The sequence below is a fragment of the Lepidochelys olivacea genome (genome assembly GCF_965140295.1).
Source record: "Lepidochelys olivacea isolate rLepOli2 genome assembly, chromosome: 4".
NCBI lineage: Eukaryota > Metazoa > Chordata > Testudines > Cheloniidae > Lepidochelys > Lepidochelys olivacea.
In genome coordinates, this window is record NC_140414.1 from 95,318,462 (window position 1) to 95,333,269 (window position 14,808).

The 14,808-nt window shown below is 40.0% G+C and overlaps 1 protein-coding gene across 3 annotated transcripts in view; it reads right to left on the reverse strand.

The window, feature by feature from the left end:
* CRACD (capping protein inhibiting regulator of actin dynamics) overlaps positions 1-14,808 on the reverse strand; it is a 204,572-nt gene that overhangs the window by 95,597 nt on the left and 94,167 nt on the right. Inside the window, exon 3 of one of the 3 annotated variants that reach the window (XM_084625693.1) lies at positions 8,806-8,889. The exons of 1 other annotated variant lie outside the window; for it this stretch is intronic. In XM_084625693.1, coding sequence (XP_084481819.1) covers positions 8,806-8,872 — 67 coding nt within the window. In that variant the 5' untranslated portion in view covers positions 8,873-8,889. Of the gene's footprint in view, positions 1-8,805; positions 8,890-14,808 lie in introns of those variants that run through there. One more of the 3 variants, XM_084625695.1, reaches the window with a different exon arrangement.

Here is a 14,808-nt window from a genome sequence, read left to right on the forward strand (position 1 = left end):
TACTTCACTATTCCATATGGTAAGATGTGAGTTAAATAAAAATTCTTTTTACCCTTGGTGGATTTTCAAGCATGCAGGCTCAGGTGAAGCTTCATCTAATCTAATGAGAACAGAGTGCTATTGTTTTACTTGCTTGTGAATCATTGTTCACATACATCAGGAAAGCCTGAAATCTTATGCAGTGTCTTTTATAATATAAAAACATTGTCCATTGGCTTTTATTAAAAATAAATCCTGTTCATTTAAACAGCAGTTTGGTCAGAAAAAAATATTAGGAAATAAAGATAACACATTTAACCCAGCTTCAGTGCATCATATAATGCTCAGTAATTACAGAGACACAAATCTATTATTGGTGTCTATTCAGTTCGCATAAATCAAATTAATATTAAATTTGTCAAATAATCCCTGCAAATCCCATGTAGCAGATAAAAAACAGTTAGTATCATTCCATTCTTATCATCGAATATCAGCGCAATTAAAGATGGTACCATTTGACAATACAGAAAAATCCAGTAGCAATGGAATTTCAGAGGAAAGCTTTTAAAAATAATCTTTGTTGATGCTGAAAAATAATCAGAATGATCCTCAACATACACACACACACACACTTTCACATTCCTCACTAAAGTTATCTTCTAGCTCCACATACTTGAATTCTGTACCTTCATAGGTCAAAAGGGCCAATTCAAAAGACAACAGAAAAATATAGACTGTAGACAGATATAGATTGCAGCTATGAAATAGAAATAATGAGGATTAAAATCTCCCCATCGAGGTGAAGCTAGTTCCCCCTGATGCTAGTTGCCTACAAAAATGCAAACAGAATAATGGAAGAACATTCCCTCTATTACTCTTTCATTTGGATTTGACTCCAGTTCATACACACACTTTTTTTTTTTTATTAAAGACCTGATGAAATGAAGGAAAGCAGCACATAAATTAGCAGCAGCTCAAATTTACAAACATGAAGCACAGAACACTATGCCTTCAATCAGCCATTCACTGGGAGTACTCACAGTTAAACCACAAAAAATTAACAACACCCGTTTGACTTACAGAACATTGTATGCTTCAGAATGCACAAAACCAGCTGTGTACTTACAAGGTTTCTTAAACAAATTGATCATCCCTACAAATTCAGATGTAGTCAGAAAACCTCCAGACTTTCTCTTCTCTGAGGAGGAAATAACAGAAGCCATGAAATCACCAAGAGAACATTTTTTTTTTTTTAGAGAGCCCTTAAGGACATATTGTAAAGTGAAAGGAAACTTTGTGGCTGCAGCCCTATGGATCAAGTTGCACATGCACTCTTATACATAGCTTTATTTAACACTCCCTCAACCGCACTGAAGTCCTCATAAAGTAAAGGAGCTTCTAAAAGAAAATGCAAAAGGTAATTCTTAGCTGGTAAATCAGTGTGATTATGAACCAAAATAATGGGATTAGGAGCCAGGAACTCCTAAATTCTAACTCTTCACTTGCCACTCACTTGCTATGTGAAATGAGGTAAATTACTCAAACTCTCTGTTTCCAGTTTCCCCACCTATAAAATTGAAAAATGACAACTTACCTTTTTTAAAGAGGTAAACAAAGTAAACGGGTGGCATGGTACTTTGAAGATATAACAACTGCTATATAAAAGAGTCAGTCATTTTAATAGGCAACAGATTAAAAAATTAAAATTATTTTACAATTAACATTTCCAACATCTAGAGAAACTATTATACATCAAGTAATCACCATGCAATCCACTCCCTGAGTTTAGCGAGAAACACTGTCGTTAGGTACTAGTACTTTCTGAGAAAGGGTTATATGGTATGAAATGGAGATGAGAAGTGAGACAGGGCCTGTCTACACTTAAAATACTACTACTGCAGCCGTGCCGCTGTAGCGCTTCAGTGTAGACACTATCTCCACCTCCCTGAGAGGTGGTAGCAAAGTTGATAGAAGCATTCTTCTGTTGACCTAGCGCGGACTACACAGGGACTTAGCTTGGTTTAACAACGCTGCTCAGGGGCGTGGATTTTTCACACCTCTGACCGATGTAGTTAAACCAACCTCATTTTCTAGTGTAGACCAGGCCTTAGCCAGACTGCTCCATCTTCACAGAGGAAGTGAAAATAATGAGATTTCCTCTCCAGAAGTGAGAAAAGCTCAAATATCTAAAGGCGGCTTTACTAATCAGTTCTAGTCCCACATTTTGGCCACCAGCAAAAGCCCACTGAAATCAGTGGAAGTCCTTTCATTTACTTCCATAGGCTTTGTATTGGGCCCTTAATGTATTACGCCACTGGCTACTACTTTACAGAAGTTTCAAACATCTATGACCTCCAGTCTTTGAGGGCAAGACTTGAAAAAATAGTAGCCAAAAGTTAGGCTCCTAGGTCCATATTTAGCACCTAAATAAGCGGCCTGGTTTTCAAAGTGCAGAGCACCCAGCAGCTACTATCTTGTAGCCCTTTGCTAGGCAATCCTGAATTAAATTCTTTCTCCATCTCTTGTTACACTGTGATTCACAATCTGATGTCTTAGAGGTTTTGGACAGATTTTTTAAAAAAAATTGGTGGCTAAAGTTAGCCTTTTAAAGCCACTTATTTAGATTTTCAAACATAGGTTTTCAAGCCTAGACTTAGGCACCCATTTTTGAAAATCTTGACCTCAAAGACTTTAGATCCTATAGTTGATCTCTCTCCCCAGAACACATTTGGGTTAGTGGCAAAATTGTTCACAGCTCTGCACTTGGAATTTTTGCTGTCACATATACTCTGATGAGACTGGGTTTATAAGAAACGAAAATAGCTAATGGCTATCTTCTGCTTAGGGTGACAGAGATCCTGGCTCCTGCATACCAGTGAAGGTGGTTCTTGAAAGGGATAAACAAATGTTTCTTAACAGGGTAGCACCTTAATTAAACCCATGGCACATTCAAAAAAAGATTTCTTGGATCACGATTTCTCTCTCTGGCCAAGTTAACACAGTTCAAATAACCAAACTATGATTATGGCAGTGTCTCAGAATCCCAATCACTGCTCCGGCACCTCAAAAACCACACAACATAAAGGCAGTTATATCCCAAAATACAGATAGACAGACAAATGAGATGGAGGTGATAGGGGAGGAAGAGGAACAGGTAAGGAGAACTGGGAATATACCTACTTGCTCCTCATATCCTCTGCCTCCCAGGGCATTACCAAGAGTTTTACAGTACATTTATCAAAGGGGTAAATTTTATTATCAGTATGTTTCTTGTAAGACTCATTCTGTTAGTGAAACTGATAGATTCTTATGACATAAGAGGACTAGTCTTGTCTGAGTTTACTTTTATTTCTAATTTAAAAAGCGATTATCCAACTCCCCAAGTGTCTTTGACAAATTACATGAGCAGAACACAAATCTTGAAAAGCAGCTTTTTCCTCATCAACAGAACCTGAATCCCCACAGTTCAAACTCCTTTGTCCACCAAACCCCTCCCTCCATAGCACCCTGCACCACAAATAGATGTGCCTTGCAGTGTGCCCTAACAGTCAGAAAACCAAGACTATTTCAGACCACAAGGAGTTTACACAGAACAGTGGACCCATCACAGAGAACACTACCACCAGTTTGAGTGCCTACACTGACAACAACTGTGGCAAAATTGCACAAGGCAAGGTCTAAACTTTAAGGTCTTTAGGGATTTATAGGTAAAAACCAACAACTGAATTCAGTCTGGAGACCAACAGGCAGGTAGTACAGATCTTGGAGACGTCATGCGTTAACACTTGGAAGCATTCCTTAAACTGGTTCAGAATGTGGTAACCCACCAACTATAGAGAAAGTAGAGGCTATAAAGCTGACGCGGTCAAAATTTGGACCAGTTGAAAATAAAGGCAGTTTTTCCATTGACTTCCATGGAAACAAGATTTGGCCACTGGAGAACATAATGGACCAAACATTAAAAGGGTCTTGATTAACCTCCCCCCCCGGCCGCCAACACAAGAAACTCCAATTGACTTCAAAGCTTTGGCAAAATCAGGGCCAAGACAAACATTTCAGGGGAAAACATGGTTGGGTTCAATGCACCATGAGTACTTCCACTAACCTAAACAGGCAGGATGTTTTTGTCCTGTTTTAAAATGAAGTAAGTATACAAGCCATCTTTTAAATTATTGAATGACTAGCTGCAAAAGCTGAATAGTCTTTTATATAAAAATGAAGGCAGCATGTTTGAAAAGCCTCCCTTGTTCAAATATTGGTAGTTGATTAAAATCTATGCAATTTACTTTGAGTTGATTCATACATCGAAAAGGTTGTAGATCTTAAGAGTTTATAACTAGAGACAAATTTGGGTAATGATTAATTAAAAAACTGAATTCTAAGTAGCATGAGTTTCTTAAAACTGAGTCTCAGTTTGGAAAAGGAGTGGTGGGGTGCAGTTTTACAAAGAACAATAAAAAGAAGCAGAGAAAAAGGAGGAAGAAATTTAAGCCTAACAACAGAGAGTTAGGTCCTGTTTTCTGACAAGTTTAAACAGCTGGTCGGAGAGCAAGTGGGCATTGACAGCACGTGAACTGCCCGTTTGAAGAGGCTAGCTCCTGCCCCTGCCTTTTCTGCCTGAGGCCCTGCCCCCTCCATCACATCCGCCCTCCCTCCCCTGACAGAGCACCAAGCCCTCACTGTGGACACCATGCCCGCCACCCCATCCCAACACCCCCAGCCCCGGAGCGCCAGGTCCCCCCAGCGCCGTCCCCAGCCACCCCAAGTCCCCGGCTGCAGGCCAGCCCACCCTAGCCCCAGCCTGCTTAGGGGAAGAGGAACAGCCTGCTTTGGCTGGGGCCATGGAGGAAGCGGTACAAAGCAGGAGTGGGCCTCGGGGCGGAGCATAGGCAGGGTTATGCCTGACTGTTTGGGGATGCCCAGACTCCCCTGGCCTGCAATACCCACCGCCCATGTAAGTGGGAACTGACTGATATCAAAACGTGACTGTTATCAAGTCTGTAGATGAAAACAGAACTATTTTTGTAAGAATTCGATGAGGAACTCTGTGTGTGTGTGTGTGTATTGGTAGTGCATACATATTATATCTTATATACACAAATATCTGTATCTTGAACAGCTGCCAAAGCTCTACTGGCTAAGCCACATTGACATGTTACCTGAAATATTCAGAGCTACAAAAAATTTCTTACTGAGCCCTCCTAAAACAGTACCTGACCGTGGTCTGGAAGGATACCGGATGTGGATCACCCCAGCCCATCCCAACCACTAGATCCATATGCAGAGGAAATGCACCACACAGATTTTCCCCTTCCCATGCAATTACATGGTTAGGTTTAACCACTCTCACGACACCATTTCCCTATCTTCAGAGGGTAGTCTATGGGTCTGTGATCAATGCTGAAGGAAGCAGATGGAGACTGTGCAGTTTAGGGTCAGTACTAGGGAGGCTAAAATGGGAAGGAGACACTCACCTCCCCAGCCCTGCAGAGATTTCCTGGAAAAATTAATCCAGCCAGACCTCTATGCACCCTCCCCAGCCCCAGCTTGTGCACACCCCCACCTCACACCCAGCAGACAGCCATGAGTAGACTGTTGCCAATGGAACATGCTGCCAGGAACTGGACAAGGGACACTACTAGAGGTCAATATAGATATGTAGGGACTCCTGCAGAACCATGGGAGCCCTGGGGAACTTCAAGGTTTTAAGGCACAAATGTATTTAGGGTGGGCTTTTGATGGGACTGCTCATAGTAATAAGGTTAAGCATGTGCTCTGGAGCCTTAGTTGGGAAACCATGAGATAAGTTTTTAAAAATCAGGAATGCAGATAATAGCACTACTTTCATACCTGGTTCCAGAGGGAGCAACAGCGAGAAGACCCCGAATGTAACTGTAAATTCACCCTTAAGAAGCTCCATTAGCGGTATTAATAATATTGATGACATCCTGAAATTTGTGCTCTCTTGGCAGCACGGCTCACCTCACATTTTCATCTTGTCTTATATTGGATACAAGGTGAGGTGAAACCACTGGGACCATTAAGAGTGAGATATAATTCTAGCTAATTCTAGGCATGGCTCTTTAATTTTTGCTTCATTACATGGGTTATTTTCTTTTCAATATGCATTACCTTAGGTGTAAGGCACTGAACACAAAGTGGAAAAATGTACACTGCTGCTGTCTGTGCTATACCTGTTCTGAGGGTAAACAGAGGTCTTCATTTGCTAGGGCTGCCAGTCCAACACCTTTCAAACAAATTAAATTCACACAGACAAAGAGAGACACACATGAAGTGATCTTTGAAGGTGTGCCCCTAAGCTTGCCATTGGAGAGAACAGTCTCTTCTTTTAATGATCATTCTTGTAATTCACCACTAATCTTCTTCTTATTATGGGCATTTTACCCAAATAAGACCTGGGCACTTATCCTTTCTTATCTCATTAAACCACAGACCCCTTAGTCCATTACTGTTCATCTCAGATCTGATCAGCTAAATTTCTACCAGATAGGTTCCATTCACCAACTTACATTGACAAGACTTTGACACTTTTTTCAATTCTAAATTTTTTAAATCAAAGTAATAGAAATCTAATCATTGCCAGCACTGAAAGTGCAAAGCTGAGACAGCCCTGCAGAAAGAAAAAGGAATTGAGTAGAATGAGGCCACATCACACCACAGTATACCATGAAGTTATTCTATTCACTTGAACAATTTCATGTTCATATACTGCAGTAATAATCACAACACAAAAATACCACACTGTTAGCCATTTTAAAGAGACAGAACCATTTCTTATTCATTGGTGAATAAAAATACCAGTTAATTGGCCCCTTCTAGCCTTCCTCTGGCTCTGTAGCCAAACAGAGAATTTAAGAGAAACTACAGCAAGGGTGACCTTGCATATTTCCCCAGATACAAAGACCAGACATCCCTATTTTAGTACATAGCCCCTGGGTCCTCCTGAAAAGTTCCATGGTTTTATCCTGGTTTGAATACATCTTTTGGGACAGCGGACAACTTGTTTCTTGGCATTTATTGTGCAACAGTGCTGAGAGCACATAAAGTGCTTCCTGTCACCAGCCAGATTTGCTCTTCCTATCCTCTGGCCTTCCACGTATCTGTGGCCTCCTCTCTGTTCCTGGGAGCCCCCCACAATGCCAACTGGCAGAGGGCACACCATACTGTAACTCAGATCAGGCCTGACACACTCATTACCCCCAACATACTGTTGTCCTAATATGTATCTAAAAGGTGTCATGTAAGATATCATATGTAAACTGGTAACACGCTGGCCCTGAAAAAAAATCACTGTGTGATGTATGTACGGCTTGTGTACAAAGAGTTATATCCGCCTGCAGGAAATATGTTCTTAAAATATGTTTGGGAAGCGGCGTATAAACCCAGCCTCCCCAAGACAAAAGGAATGTGTATTTACCTGTCTGACCAGCTTCACTATTGGCAGAGGGCAATGAAAGCACATTTACATATATGATAAACTAACAATCAAGTGGCAGTTTATTGAGCACATTGGGGGACACAGTCTGCACCCCAGGAATCTTTCCTAGCTCTTGAGGCAGACACACTGGACTATGGATAATATAAGGCATACAAAAAGGCATTTTAGGGATCCATCACTTAGGGAACCATGGGAACAGCATTTTGTGAATGTTGGGTCCCCTGGGCTGGAGATGCTGGTAACTTGATGTAAGTAAGAAAACTGCTTCGGCAAAGACTGTAACTTGCCAAGATTAAGCTTTAGTCAATAGAAAGCGTGTTTTATTTTATTTTGTTTTGTTTGTAACCAGACCTGTCTCTTTTCTCTTGCTTAATATCACTTAAATCTCTGTTCTTTATTAATAAACGTATTCTAGTTTTATTACAAAGCATCTCAAGTGCTGTGCATTAGAGTGAAGAGTGAGTCTTCAGCTAGCCTAACTGGCTGATATGTGCTCTACCTTTCTGGAGGCAGCAAACTCAATAATTTCTGTGAGTGTACAGTGAGAGGGACTGGACAACGTAGGGGGACATCTCTGGGGAACTCGGGAACTGGGGTTCACTGACTTATCAGCATGGCAAGGTTTAGACTGGCAAAGTCTTGACGAGTTTGCTGGCAAGGCAGATCAGGATGCTGTGTCAGAGAGCTGACACATAGTTTAGCAGCAGCAGAGCTCTCACTGTTGCTAACATGGGGGGTAACACGGTATACACAGGAATATACTAAATGGAACAAACCCGCATTGAAATAAGGGTAACAAAATAATCTAATACAGGATTGCCTCTCCATATCTAATTTCTAGAATTCTTTGATTCACATGAGGCTAAATCTGAGCTGAATATTATATAAGATCAACATAGAAACCCATGTGAAATAATAAGAAGACATAACTGCAACTTTATAAGAAAGGGAAGAAATATTGGGCCAAATGCTTGCTGTCATTACCTAGTCTTTATGCAGAGAAAACTCCCGTGAGTTTTTCCTGAAAAAGGGCTATAGGATTTGACCTATTAAAAATAAGAAAGACCTGATTTGAAAAAAACAGTGGTTTACAATCACTAAGAACTTGCTATCTCAAACTATGATATATCACTTTTATTTAAAATGGAGCATGTCAGGAGACCAGTCTGTGATAAATAAAACCTGGAAGACGGTCACCACTACAACCTTTCAGTCAGAGCAAGAGCACAGATCCTTTAGGCTGCTTTACATTTCTTTTGCCCAGTTCATGAGGAAGAAGGAAGCTTCATACATAAACAAAATGAAAAAGAAAATGGATTCTGCCTCTTTAAGTTGCAATCAAAAGCACCAATTTATTTTTACAGTACCTGAAGCATCAGTACCCAGTACCTCAGCTTGAACATTCTGTTTATTGTCCCTTTCATCTGTAGCCATGGTTTTGTCAAATGTTACTGAAACAAAAAGTACAACACAGCAGATTTACATAACCAATGAATTTAGGAAGACCGAAATGCATAGTTCTGCTCCACTCATTGTTTCTCTGTCCTTTTACAATGAAATTTCTTATGTTTTAACATTATTTAGATACAGATGCTAAAATATGCAATAAAATGCCTTATCCAGTTTGACTATTAAATCTTCAATACAATATAAGAATTATAATTGCATTTCATAAGAAATGAACAACTGCAGCTCCAGTAAATTATACCTCCCTCAAATTATGGAGCCTTGTAATAAGGAGACTGTATGATATTGAATATGTTTGTATTTAATTTCAGTGTCTAGCTTATTGAGAATTGTTCTCTTGGTGATGATGGAAAGAAGTAATAGGTCTACAGATATTTTTACAATGTTTGCAATATTTTTACTTAACCAAACAACTACGGTGTGAACACATCTCTTTGGAAGTTCAGTTGTTCCCTAAGCTTTCACTTACAGAAGAGTGTATATTTTTAAGATTTTAAGTTCTACCAGGTGATGAAGAACTAATGTTACAGGTTCACTAAAGGAAGAGACACTTTGTTGCCTACATTAAGAATGCTATTCATACCAGTAGACTATACCTTCCAGAACCAGCAGGATATTCATTAAATAATTATGGGGTTTATCTTTCTGTAAACATAGGTTCAAATTTAGATAACCATTTAAAAGGTCTTCAAAAACTATTGTAGGGAGATCTTCCTGTAGGCTGTGTACCTGCTATCAAACTAAATCTCAATCTCCTAGAATTACTTTCTCCTCTCTTTTTTCAGGGGAGAGAAGGATGATATGGTGGGGGTGTGTTGCTTGACACAGTGGTACATATATACAGTATGGGCACAGATAAGACAATACTGTAAGATATTATTTCTACTGGATACTGCATTAACACAAAGTACACCTTTTCAAGACCTGATGATGGGAAACTAAATTAACTGGTTGTCACTCTAAAGGGAAAATTCAACTCTTGCTACTAGCCAGGATACAGATTTGGAGACATCTCTCCAACTCATCTCTGCCTATTATAAGTACATTGTTGTATGCAGTGTAGTTGTCGCCATGTTGGTCTCAGGTTATTAGAGAGACAAGGTGGGTGAGGCAATATCTTTTATTGGACCAACTTCTGTTGGTGAGAGAGAAACTCTTTCACTCTTACACAGAGCTGTACGCTGACCTGAAGAAGAGCTCTGCGTAAGCTTGAAAGCCTGTCTCTCTCGCCAACAGAAGTTGGTCCAATAAAAGATATTACCTCACCCACCTTGTCTCTCTATTGTAAATCCAGTAAATCACAGAACTTCAAGGCAACTATAGACAGCAGTGAACATTAGGCAGAGGTATATAAGACATTATGGGCCAAATTTTCAAACATCGTATACGTGCTTTAAGTTGCACCTACAAAATAGGCACATGCAAAATGAACTGTGAGTGAACCATTTGCATGTAACTATAACTTTTGCACATGTGTGTGTTCCATGTACTTTTATTTGCTGCAAGTGTGTGCATATCGTTTGCAGGTGCGGTGTATGAAATATATGTTTGAAAATGTGGCAATATTTCTGAGGTGCATTTTGGAAGCAATGTCCTCGAGTTTAATTGTCTCAGGCTTTATTTTAAAAATGTTGCAATATTGTACAATTATGGCCCTCAGCACTGTAATAACACTACTGTAAGAAACAGTTTTGCATTATCACCATAGAATACCGCAGCATAATTTTATAAAAAGTTTCTAATTACTATTATTTATATAGCAACATAAGCATACATAGGCTAGCATGGTACAGTAAGTGACTTGCTCAGCAATTAACAGATTCTTGTCCCTAAGAACTTGTAGCCTAATGGTAAAAGTACACTGAAGAGCTGAACACAAACAGAGCAGAATATGGTCATTCAAGAAAAAAAGGCTTCACAGAATATATGGTTTTAGAAAATTTTTGAAATGGAGATGGAGAAGGCATTTTGCATATGGTTACCAAGTAGATTCATGAGACTTGTATAATGCCCTCCACACTGCTTTGAAAATGTACCCCACAGTGTCCCATGACTACTTGCAGAGATAAACAGAAATGCATTACCAATACAGACATAAGATGAAAAGCTACAGTGAGATCACAGAGAATAGTGTTATGTCATGAGTTCCAATCTAAATATTGGCAAAAAGAAAAGGAGTACTTGTGGCACCTTAGAGACTAACCAATTTATTTGAGCATGAGCTTTCGTGAGCTACAGCTCACTTCATCGGATGCATACCGTGGAAACTGCAGAAGACATTATATACACAGAGACCATGAAACAATACCTCCTCCCACCCCACTGTCCTGCTGGTAATAGCTTATCTAAAGTGATCATCAAGTGATCATCAAAATCTAAATATTGGTTCTTTTTCTTCTAGAATTCTCAGAAAAGTTGCCTCTGTTGATATCTTGCCAGTCACTTAGTACCTGATTCAGGAACACACTTAACTATGTGGTTAAAGTTCAGCATGTGCTTCTGCGCTTTCCTGAATAGGGATGTTCTCCTGAACTGGGGCCTCTAAGATTATTTAGCCAATTAATGCACTGCCACTACAACGTTTGGGGGCCATGCGGGTGCCCAAAGCGGTGCCACTGGTCTGGAGGTATCTATTGTCACCAAATTTGAAATAATTGTGCATGAGGATAAAGTCACAGAGCTCAGCAACCAGTTGTGCTGTGGCATCATCAGGGATACTGTTCCTGACAGCTTGTATTCCATCTGTGTGTGGGATGTTTGTGTAAAGAGCCTCTACATCCATGGTGGCTAGGATGGTGTTTTCTGGAAGATCATTGTAGTTTTTTGCATTGTAGTTTTTTCAGGAAATCAGTAGTGTCACGGAGATAGCTGTGAGTGCTGGTGGCATAGGGTCCGAGTAGAGAGTCCACATATCTGGAGAGTCCTTCAGTGTCTTGGGATTCCTTTTGCCTACTGTGTTTCATGCTGGTTATACATCAGAATACAAAACCTGGGTGAAATTCTTGGGTGGAATTTTTCAGATAAAATTTATGTCAAATTCATCAAATTGTTTCAGTTGGAAAAAAAATTAAAAAGTCAAAATGTTTCATTTTGACATTTTCTAAATGAAGCATTTTGACTTTTCAATTAAAAATGACTTTTCATTTTGAATTTTACTTTAATTATATTTAAAACAATTAAGACAAAAACTCTGAAAAACAAAATAAAACCCAAAACTTTTGTTCAACCAAAATTATTTTTCCCCCAATATTTCAGGTTAGCCACCAAACCAAAAGATCAGTTATTCACACAGCTCTATTCCTGACACAATTTAAACTGCCATTAAATATAGGTTTTGTGCTAAATTCCTAGCATTTTTTTTTTTTAACATCTCTTGTGTACCTCAGTGGATAGCTCCGTAAAGCCATGGAGAAGAGGAGCTACACTGCCGAGGAATCAGAGGGAGAAACTGTTGCTCCTGTGTTAGCACTCAAAGAGTGAGAGGCTCTAGCGGGCGTTGGTAATTTCTTTGTTCATATTTTATTCCTATTTAGAAATGACTGAAAGTAAGTTCAGCAAGAGCAGCCCTCAATGTTTAGCAGTGACAATATAACCTGTCAGCTAGAGGGAACTTCTGTGAAGGAGGCTGTGTCATCACTCACTTCCCAAACATTTTGTAGCCTCATAGATCTCTGGACATTTGATACAGCCAGGAGAGCTGCAGGGTGTTTTCTCCTACATTACACCAGCAGATCTGCCTATTGCTCTCCCCTTCAGGGCCAGCATGAAGCATTCCTCTCATCCTCAAACATACCAACTTGGTGCATTGCAAGTGTGACAGTCACCATCTTGGCAAATACCAGGGATTGAATTTATGATCCCCAGAGATAAAAGCATGATCCTTTACAGCTTGTCCTAACAGCCACTATCTCAAGATGAGAGCGATCACAGGCTTAGATCCTCTGTGGATTGGACAGCAGGAGATATACCACACACACACACACACCGATCAGTAGGTTACACATGCAAACCGTGTAACAAAGGAGTTAAATGTAAAACGTGTATTTTGGTGATTCAGACCATAATTTACATAGTTTTTAAATACAAATGTGTTTTAAAATAATCTTTGCACTGTGTGACTTGCATGTAACTATAGCATCTTCCCACATGGATCAGAAGCAGGCTTTTGAACCCCTTCACCTTCAGATCTCTAACTTAACCACTCTCTGTTTAGCTACCAGAACAGGGGCTGCAGGATGCTATTAAACTGGGGGGCACAGATTTCCCTTCCCTGACTCCCTCTTCCTTTCTCAGGTGCCTCTCCCCTATCAGCAGCCTGACCCCCCAGGCCCCATCCTCCCAGCCCATGAGCATCACATCCATCCCCACCAAATTTGAGCAAGTGGTTTTGTGACCTGGCACACGGGGTTGCAGCACCACTCAGGTTTGGCCCAGCCAAAAAGTGGTCGGGCCATGGACTGGATGGTCCCCCAAACCACACCCCGCATCTCTGCAGCCTATGCAGAATAACGGTTAGCCTCTGCATAGACCACTCACTAAAGGAAGACTTGACATACATTTTCATAGTGGTTTACACAGCTGTTTATTAATCAGCTGTATAATATTGGTAATCAAGAACCCTGAATTCTATCCCTGAGTCTGGGAGAGAAGAGCGGGTTATAGTGGTTAGAGACAGGATAACACAAACTAAATTAGTCAGTCATTCTAAAAGGTAGTGTGATGCAATAAATAATGTTCGTGATAGTAAATGTTAGAGACCTATGGTCTGGACCTGCAGTGACCTTGCATAAGTCCTCTGCTAATTTATTTTAAAAATGGAGCAGAACAGGGAGATGAGACTGTTTAGCAGCTCTTCCCTACTTGTCTTCTTGATTGGCGTTCACATCTGTAGTTTTTAATAATGGTAGTGAATTTCAAAGGACTTCAAACAGCACTTAGGTGAGATGTGAACTCCTGATGTCCCCTCCCAAATCTGGGAACTTTCTCCTAAACTACAGGGATATGCAGTCGGGGAAGGAGGTAGACTGTGTGTGTCTCACTCTGATTTTTCATCCAACTAAAATTTGGTGGGTTCACCTTGGCACACACATTCTCAATTGTAGCGAAAAAGTTATATAACACTGTAAACAAACACTACCCAGGTATAACAGATGATATTTCAGGAATCTGCATGAGGAGCAGCAGTGAGGCAAAAGGACAGTCTCAGGGTGTCTTAGATTTCTTGCAAAAAGGATACTAAGAAAAGTGAGACAGTCCAGTGGATGGTGGGAGAAGGGGGAAATCATTAGAATGGGTGATTTTTGAATTATTAGTCTTTCTTTGCCAATTCATTTTTCATCAAACCACCAAGGAAAAATCTAAACAGTACTCAAAGTTTATAATCTATGTTTTGTTTTTTGTAATTTCAGTTAGATTTTTACAAGATAAAGGTTTAAATCTCCTGTTAAAACTGAACTTTGTAATGCCAACTTAACTATTACACAGCTGCCATTGCACCCTAACAACACACACATAAGCAGATAGTAAAAGCACAAAATGTGGACAGTCCTATGTCCTAACAAAGGAAGGAAAGTGCAGACAGAAAACTATAACAAAAGCCCAAGCTTTTGAAACAACTGTTGCAAATAGACTAATAATATAAAACCCCACAAATTGCAATCCAACTTCCCCTGCAAACACTCCTCTGAACAGAGTCCCCTGGTGCAAAGACTAATTCCCAGTACACATTATATGTGTAAGCTAAAGCACCTGAGTACTCAGTTACTAAAAACTCAGTCTGAAATGCACAAATGCTGACCAGTTTATAGATGGAAGAACCCATCATCATGGACAAGGAACTCCAATGATATGATGGGATGAGCGACAAAGGATCTAAAGATCTCTCAGGAATTACCACCTATCAA